The 9000-nt window shown below is 48.4% G+C and overlaps 1 protein-coding gene across 2 annotated transcripts; it reads left to right on the top strand.

Annotated features, from left to right (window-relative positions):
• Nucleotides 1–367: 367 nt before the first annotated feature.
• LOC119330919 (FT-interacting protein 1-like) lies at nt 368–3777 on the top strand. Of its 2 annotated transcripts, none has more exons than XM_037604055.1 (2): nt 368–894; nt 1016–3777. In XM_037604055.1, exon 2 carries the CDS (start codon nt 1074–1076, stop codon nt 3513–3515), a length of 2442 nt encoding a protein of 813 aa, XP_037459952.1. In that variant the 5' UTR covers nt 368–894; nt 1016–1073; the 3' UTR covers nt 3516–3777. The 2 variants fall into 2 exon arrangements, with proteins under 2 accessions (XP_037459952.1, XP_037459951.1); XM_037604054.1 differs by having other exon boundaries at nt 1020–3777.
• Nucleotides 3778–9000: the final 5223 nt, after the last annotated feature.

Here is a 9000-nt window from a genome sequence, read left to right on the forward strand (position 1 = left end):
ATTTTTCTCCCCTCCAGCTAGTGCACAGTGAGCACCGAATTCCTCCACCCCCTTGACCTCCGATGCAACCAGTGCACCAGGCAGTGCACTCTCCTCTCTCCATGAGTGAGACAGGCACGGCACCGTGAAGCCAGAAATTTACCCTCTCCCTGCACGTATACTCGCTGTACAAAAGTTGGTTCCCAGGAGCCAAAGCTGAAGATCGATCAAACCGCATAAACAAAGCCCATCCCACAGACCAAAGAATCGATTCGATTCCCCGTGTGGAGACGACATCTTTACTTAGCGCGCTCATACCACTTTTAATCACCTTTCCCTCCGATCACATCCCTCGTTCGATCCCCGCTAATTTCCCGTGGCTGGCTCGCCTCTCAGCTCAAAGGAACCCTAGAAAGGTTGGCTAGCTTCTCCCTCAAACTTCTTTGGAGCCCTCATGGCTCACACAAAGGCGAATTAAGCTGTCCATGTAGTATGTAGTGTACACACACACATACTGACAGACCAAGGTTGGGCTAGCTTAGCTGTGTGCAGATCGCGACCTCGTGTATACCTTCCTTCTCGCCGGGGTCTCCGCCGGCCGTCGCTTTGCTTGCCGGCAAGGCTTCCCGGATCCCCTCTCGCTCCCAGCTACATTTGGCCTCACCGAAAGCTGCTTTGCTACTGCTAGCCTGCGCGTGACAAGGCTTCTGTGTTTGGCTTCGTGCATGTGTTCGACAGGCTAGAGTGGCGTTCTAGCGCAAGCTTCTTCTTGGTGGTACTAGTTTCTTGCTGCCGCATATATGCCTGGCTCGCGCGTCACCTGCCATTTACGCTTGCTAGATGAGGGCCTGATAGACCAGAGCGTGCGTGCTGCGAATCTCTTTGGAAGTTGATCCGTTCGCCTTGAAAGATTGAGTGAGTGGGTCGAAATTAAGATGATCAATGGTGAAATAGTGTTTGTAGTTTGTTTGGTGGTGTGTTTATTCGAGGGATCTGACATGTCTATGCCTCCTGTCTCTGTTTTGTTGGGATGGAGATAGGAAGATCGAACCTGAGACGTGGTGCTTGATCGAGGCGAGGTGAGGTGATCGGCAATGGGCAGCAACCATGAGGCGCACCACGAGGACTTCCAGCTCAAGGACACGAACCCGCTGCTGGGCGAGCAATGGCCCAAGGGCGCGGCGGGGCCGGCGCGGCCCGCCGTGGGCGGCGGCATCGCGGGGTGGCTGGGCATGGACAAGCCGTCCAGCACGTACGACCTGGTGGAGCAGATGTTCTTCCTCTACGTGCGCGTGGTGAAGGCCAAGGACCTGCCCCCCAACCCCATCACCGGCGCGCCCATGGACCCCTACGTGGAGGTGAAGCTGGGCAACTACAAGGGCACCACCAAGCACCGCACCAACCCAGAGTGGGACCAGGTCTTCGCCTTCTCCAAGTCCCGCGTCCAGTCCAACGCTCTCGAGGTCTACCTCAAGGACCGCGACATGCTCGGCCGCGACGACTACGTCGGCCGCGTCCTCTTCGACCTCGCCGAGGTGCCCACCCGCGTGCCGCCCGACAGCCCGCTCGCCCCGCAGTGGTACCGCCTCGAGCAGCGCCGCGGCGGCGACGCCGGCTACAAGGTGCGCGGGGAGCTCATGCTCGCCGTCTGGATCGGCACCCAGGCCGACGAGGCCTTCCCCGAGGCCTGGCACTCGGACGCCGCCACCGTGCGCGGCGAGGGCGTCGCCAGCGTCCGCTCCAAGGCCTACGTCTCGCCCAAGCTCTGGTACCTCCGCGTCAACGTCATCGAGGCGCAGGACGTGCAGCCGCAGTCCCGCGGCCGCGCCCCCGAGGTCTTCGTCAAGGCGCAGGTCGGCAACCAGATCCTCAAGACCTCCGTCGTGCCCGCCGCCACGCTCAACCCGCGCTGGAACGAGGACCTGCTCTTCGTCGTCGCCGAGCCGTTCGAGGAGCAGCTGGTGATGACGGTCGAGGACCGGGTGTCGCCGCGCAAGGACGACCTCCTCGGCCGCGTCCAGCTCCCGCTCACGCTCTTCGAGAAGCGCCTCGACCACCGCCCGTTCGTGCAGTCCCGGTGGTTCGACCTCGAGAAGTTCGGCATCGGGGGCGCCATCGAGGGCGAGACACGGCGGGAGCTCCGCTTCGCCAGCCGCGTCCACGTCCGAGCCTGCCTCGAGGGCGCGTACCACGTCATGGACGAGTCCACCATGTACATCAGCGACACCCGCCCCACGGCGCGGCAGCTCTGGAAGCCGCCCGTCGGCGTGCTCGAGGTCGGCATCCTCAGCGCCATCGGCCTGCAGCCGATGAAAAAACTGGAAGGCCGGGGAAGCACCGACGCCTACTGCGTCGCCAAGTATGGGCAGAAGTGGGTGCGCACGCGCACCATGATCGGCACCTTCAGCCCGACGTGGAACGAGCAGTACACGTGGGAGGTGTTCGACCCCAGCACCGTCATCACCATCGGCGTCTTCGACAACTGCCACCTCGGCGGCGGCAACGGAAACAACGGCGGAGGAGGTGCAGGAGGAGGAGGAGGGCCTCCGGCGAGGGACGCACGCATCGGCAAGATCCGCATCCGCCTGTCCACGCTGGAAACCGACCGTGTGTACACGCACGCGTACCCGCTGATCCTGCTGACGCCGTCGGGGGTGAAGAAGATGGGCGAGCTCCGGCTGGCCGTGCGCTTCACCTGCCTCTCCATGATGAACATGGTGCACCTCTACACGCAGCCGCTGCTTCCCAAGATGCACTACCTGCACCCCTTCACGGTCACGCAGCTCGACGCGCTCCGCTACCAGGCCATGGGCATCGTGGCGGCGCGGCTGGGCCGCGCGGAGCCGCCGCTGCGGCGGGAGGTGGTGGAGTACATGCTGGACGTGGAGTCCCACATGTGGAGCATGCGCCGGAGCAAGGCCAACTTCTTCCGCGCCGTCTCGCTCTTCTCCGGCGCCGCCGCCGCCGCGCGCTGGTTCGCCGATGTCTGCCACTGGAAGAATGTGGCCACCACCGCGCTCGTCCACGTCCTCCTCCTCATCCTCATCTGCTACCCGGAGCTCATCCTCCCCACCGTCTTCCTCTACATGTTCATGATCGGGCTCTGGAACTACCGCCGCCGCCCGCGCCACCCTCCCCACATGGACACCAAGATGTCCTGGGCCGAGGCCGTGCACCCGGACGAGCTCGACGAGGAGTTCGACACCTTCCCGACGTCCAGGCAGCAGGACGTCGTCTACATGCGCTACGACCGGCTGCGCAGCGTCGCCGGCAGGATACAGACCGTCGTCGGCGACATGGCCACGCAGGGGGAGCGGCTGCAGTCGCTGCTCAGCTGGCGCGACCCCAGGGCGTCCTGCCTCTTCGTCTTCTTCTGCCTCATCGCCGCGGTCGTGCTCTACGTCACGCCGTTCCGGGTCGTCGCGCTCGTCGCCGGGCTCTTCCTGCTCCGGCACCCGCGGTTCCGAACCAAGCTGCCCGCCGTGCCAAGCAACTTCTTCCGGCGACTGCCGTCGCGGGCGGATAGCATGCTCTGAACTACTATGAGTGACCTACTTACTATATATGGCTTGTTCTTCGATCGGGTTTTTGATTTTCTTTTTCCAAGCCAAAAAAGACTCTGATTCGTCTTCATATGAGAGTGTTTGTTAATTAAATGCTGAGTTTGGACACTGTGGGTTTGAGAGCACCCCGCGTGTAACTATGTTTGTCTCAAGAAGAATGACAATAATTGCATGCTTGAAGCTCTAGGGATAAAAATGTTTTTTATCAACACAATATATGGACGGAATTGCTATTATGGCCCTCTTTGGTTCATAAGTCCTAGGATTTTTTTAGAGGGTGTTTGTTTACATGGACTTATTGGTCTACAGACTTAAATAAGTCTCTAAACCAAACAGGAGAGACTTATAGGGACTTAAAGTGGGCATTTGGGACTTATAAAATACGACTCTCAAGGAGGGACTTATAGGGACTTATAGTTGTAATATGGTCTTATAGAGACTTATAAGTCTCGGGAACCAAACAGGTAGGGACTTTTTAGGGACTTGAGACTTATAGGTTGGGACTAAATAAAGTCCTAGGACTTATGAACCAAACAGGGCCTTAGTCCAAACTTATAAGTCCCAAGTCTCTAAAAAGTCCCTACATGTTTGGTTCCTGGGACTTATAAGTTTTTATAAGACCATATTACAACTATAAGTCCCTATAAGTCCCTTCTTAAGAGTCTTATTTCATAAGTCTCAAATGCCCACTTTAAGTCCCTATAAGTCCCTCCTGTTTGGTTTACATGGGACTTATATGAACTTTTTTAATCCCTAAACCAATAAGTCTCTGAAAACAAACACCCTCTATATTTAAGGACATCTCATCTTTTTTTTTTGAGGTTTTAAGCACATCTCTTCTAAGTTGTTAGCCATTGGATATGGATGTTGTAAGTTCCGTGCAAAAATCCATATATGGACTTGCGTGCCTCGTTTTGTTGACCCGCCTTTTCTTTTTCCTTTTTGTCAGCCTGACTCGTACTCCCTCTGTAAACTAATATAAGAGTGTTTAGATCACTATTTTAGTATTCTAAACGCTCTTATATTAGTTTACGGAGGGAGTAGATGCGTGAGGGGGCACGGCCGGGCGCCCCTATTCCTCGCCTTCAGCGAGTGTAACTCTCGAAGCTGAAGGGGACGAGCAATAAGGTCCGGCCCACGCGCGAGCGAGGCCACCACCAGTTTTTTTATGTTGTACGTTTTCGTTTTTTGTTTCATTTATGTACTTTTGTTTATAATTTAATATATTTAAATATATATATTACAAAAAACTCTACAAAAACCTTTGAAAATTGTTGAATACTAGCAAAAGCCTCGTGCGTTGCAACGAAAAAAAAAATCACACGCTACTAGTCTGATAAACATGGCTAAAGATCCCACAGATCCACATCATCTGTGTGTTCAAACGTGGTCAATCCTTAGGAGAGTTATCATTGAACCGCACCTGCGCAAGGCAATGATTAAAACTTCAAAACATAATCTTGTTGAGTTGAACATGACGGCTGCCTGGTCCATACACCATCCTTCGTTCGTTGCGTGGTGCATACACCGTCTTTCATAAGGACTGACTACAATCAGAAGTGGAGAAAACACCACCAAATACTTCCATGAAATTTCTAAAGGTAACACAGCACTTGTATATATGAAGTGAACCCATGCCACAATAGTAATATCCTCGGCCGACCACTCTACACCTGCCAAATTAAGTTCATCTATGCATCACAAAGAAAACGAATTTGAATGATGTGGGGATGCCACCTTTTTTTGGAGGGAATGCCATCATGGCTAATTTTATTAAATTAAATCATGCTTACATCGTCAATCAACAGCGGCATAATAAAACTAGGTGGATCATCAGCCCACACACAACTATCTAGATTACATTCATGTGCAAGTGTATGTGCTACCCGATTTGCTTCCCTTGGACAGTGCATAAATAAGATTTTGTCAAAAGAGCTCGCCTGAATACGGATGTCTTCGAATATCGGAGCAGCAACAGTCGCAGAGAAACCACCTTCCTGAAGAGTATCAATAACTCCTGCACAATCATACTGAATAACTAATGTCTGACATCCTATTTGATTTGCAAGATGAATACCATCTAAAACTGCTTGAGCTTCAGCTGTTGCCGTGTCAAGCGCAAAAGGAATAAGCTTGGAACCCGCACCTACAAATCTGCCTTTATCATCCCTGATTACCACACCTGTAGCTCCTGACCTTATATTAATATCGTATTTAGCATCAACATTTACAGAGATGAAGCCCTCAGACGCCCTATGCCAAGTACTTGATCTTGGCTGAATCTTTTTCCCTTGTGCTTTTGCGAAACTAGATACCAATACTTGAATTGACATTGCTGCTTGTGATAAAGATTGCATGGTTTCTGCATGGACTACCTGTCTTCGTCTCCACCAAATATACCAAGAAGCCGTTATGATTGTTTCTCTTAAAAACTTTACTGATGCATCAACTAGGACCCTCAACTTTCCAGCCATCAGATAATCAAGCACTACACTACCTGACCAATCTATCTCACATGCTTCAGTAACCACCTGCATCAAGCCAATTTTCCGCCAAATACCTTTTGCTTCCCCACACCGAAAAATAACATGTTTTATGTCTTCACAATATCTCTTACAAACCGGACACATACTGCTGTTCATTATGTGGCGATTAACCAGAACATCATAATAGGGAAGAATCCCATGCAAACATTTCCAAGTACAAAATTTCACTTTTGCTGGTACAGTGCACTTCCAAAGATCTCTCCAAACCGTGTTCAAACCTGAACATCCCGTTCCATCAGATCTTTGCAGGGAGACACCAAATTGTAGATTCCCACTCCATGTGGTATGTAGAACGAACTGAAAAGAAACCATTCTTACTGAATTTCCATGCCACAAAATCACCCATTCCATTTTGACTCAACGGAATTGCTAGGATTTGTCTTGCATCAACATCCCAAAAAATGGATCAAAATAAGTCAAGCATCCCATACTCCTCAACTAGGATCAATCAATTCATGGACATGTTTTAGCAAACAGTGACCTTTGGGCGTCAAAATCCTTCCGTTATTACTACACGGTAGCCATGCATCCTCCCAAATATCAATTTGCTGACCATCTCCGACACGCCAGATAGCTCCCTTGTTAAATGTATTGAGCCCTGACAATATACCCTGCCAAGTAAAAGATGAGCCTGATTTAAGTTTAGCATTAAGAATCTTGCCATCAGGATAGTACTTACTTCTCAAAACTCTTGCGCATAAGCTATCTGGAGCCTCCATTAATCTTCATATTTGTTTAGCTAACATAGCCAAATTAAAACAGTGAGGATCTCTGAACCCCATTCCTCCTATCTCTTTTGGAACACAAAGCTTCCACCAGGCAAACCAGTGCATCTTCTTATTACTGATGTCATCACCCCACCAACACTGCGCTATTGCATTCGTGATTCCTTTACATATATTTTTTGGAACCCTGAATACAGACATTGCATATGCAGGTAGAGCTTGGGCTACAGCTTTAAGCAGAACCTCTTTACCACCAATGGATAGTGTTTTCTCTTTCCAAGCTTGAACTAGTTGACAAACTCTATCTACTAAATATTGAAATTTGTCACTCCTGTTTGCCCCAACAAACAAGGGTAGACCCAAATATTTTTCAGACAAAGCCTCCACTAAAATATGTGGGGATGCCACCTTGGATACAACATGCTCGCCTCTGCTATGTCCGTGTCTCAATTGATTTTTTTCTGAAATAAAAAGAACTTAAAATACCAGTACATTAGCAACTGCAAGAATAAAAAATTCACATTGATACTTGCCATAACCAAACAGATACAACATAGTTTTTTTGAAACTATAGTAATTTAATACCTCGGTATTTCAATGCCTGGGCTGTGAATACTTCGGTTACTAATACCAAAGCTTTCTCGTTTTGGTTTAGAAAAAAGAGATGTTGAGCTCTTTTTCAAATACTCCAAAAATCCCACGATACTGACACTTCGGTTTATGAAACTACTGTATTACTTGATGGCAAACACGTCAAAGAATTTAAAACCATGGTTTAAAAAACTGAGCAGCCAAACATGGCCTAAAGCATTGTCAAAACACACTCTAGCAGACCATCAAAAGACCAGGAAAAGAATCTACACTTCATCCAATCAAAATAGAACACATGAAACGTTATTTCGGCCCAATTACGTAAAAACTCCAATTACAGACGCGCGAAAAACCAAATAATGCAAGAAAAACAACTAAAAAACAATAACGACGGTGAGCGGGCAGAAGTAATAGCCGCTTTATTTTTAGGGAAAGAAGTAGTTGAAAAATGTTGAACAAGTATTTGAAAAATGTCAATCAAGCATTCAAAAATATAACAAGTATTTGGGAAATGTTGACAAAGTATTTGGAAAATTTTAATCAAGCATTCGGAAAAATGTCGAACAACAATTTGAAAAATGTGAATCAAGTATTAGAAACCTGTTAATCACACATTTTGAAAAATGTTGAACAAGCATTTTGAGAAATGTTGAACAAGTATTTGAAGAAATGTTGATGATGTGTTCAAAAAATGTTGATCTAGTGTTTGAAAAACGTTGAACAAGCATTTGATAAACGTTGAACAAGTATTTGTGAAAACGTTGAATGTGTATAGAAAATATGTTGACCATGTATTTAATGAATGTTAATCTGGTATTTGAATAAAACCAATACAAAACAAGAAAGAAAGGAACAAAACTGAAGAAAAGCACGGAAAATGAAATAAAAGGAAAAAACACAGTGAAACCCAAAAAATATATGAAGAAAACCGAAAAAGACAATGAAAAGGAAACCAAATAAAAATAGAGAAAAGGGGGGAAAGCAAAAGAAAAAAGAAAAATAGAAACAAAACCCAGTAAAACCAGTGAAAAACCCAATCTTTTCGCCTCAAGTATGGTTGCGCCCACCTACCAAAGCAATAACCCGATGCTAGCCTAGTTGCCAAGAGCGATGCGCATCTCGGAGACGTTGGTTTGATCCCTGAGTCACCCTTCTCTTTTCTTAGACTGTTTTTTATGTCTACACTCATGAGGAAGGAGAAGGAATCGGCCAGCCCAATTAGTATGCAGGAGCAAGATTTCTTCAGCGAGAGCAAAGATATTGCCTCGCTTAAAGCGAGAAATAGCTCTCGCGGGAGCTACCTCTATGTTTGTTTTCTCGTTGTGTGTTTTATGGGCCGGTGGAGCAAAACACGGCAAGCAGACATGAGACGAAATTACTAATTAAGGAGTACTCGTTGCAAAGAACACTTCACTTTCTCAGCTCGTGACAAGTGGCGTACATGCAGCGCGCCACTTGCCGCAACCTGGGAGTTTCCCATTTTTTCGTAGAACTGTTTATTTAAAACGTTTTATCTCTTAAACCGTGCGTCTAAATCTCGAAGCGTTTTTACTATTGGTTTCCTCGCGTCGAGATTTTCAAAACTAGATCCCATGT

The sequence above is a fragment of the Triticum dicoccoides genome, chromosome 7A (assembly GCF_002162155.2).
Source record: "Triticum dicoccoides isolate Atlit2015 ecotype Zavitan chromosome 7A, WEW_v2.0, whole genome shotgun sequence".
Lineage (NCBI taxonomy): Eukaryota > Viridiplantae > Streptophyta > Magnoliopsida > Poales > Poaceae > Triticum > Triticum dicoccoides.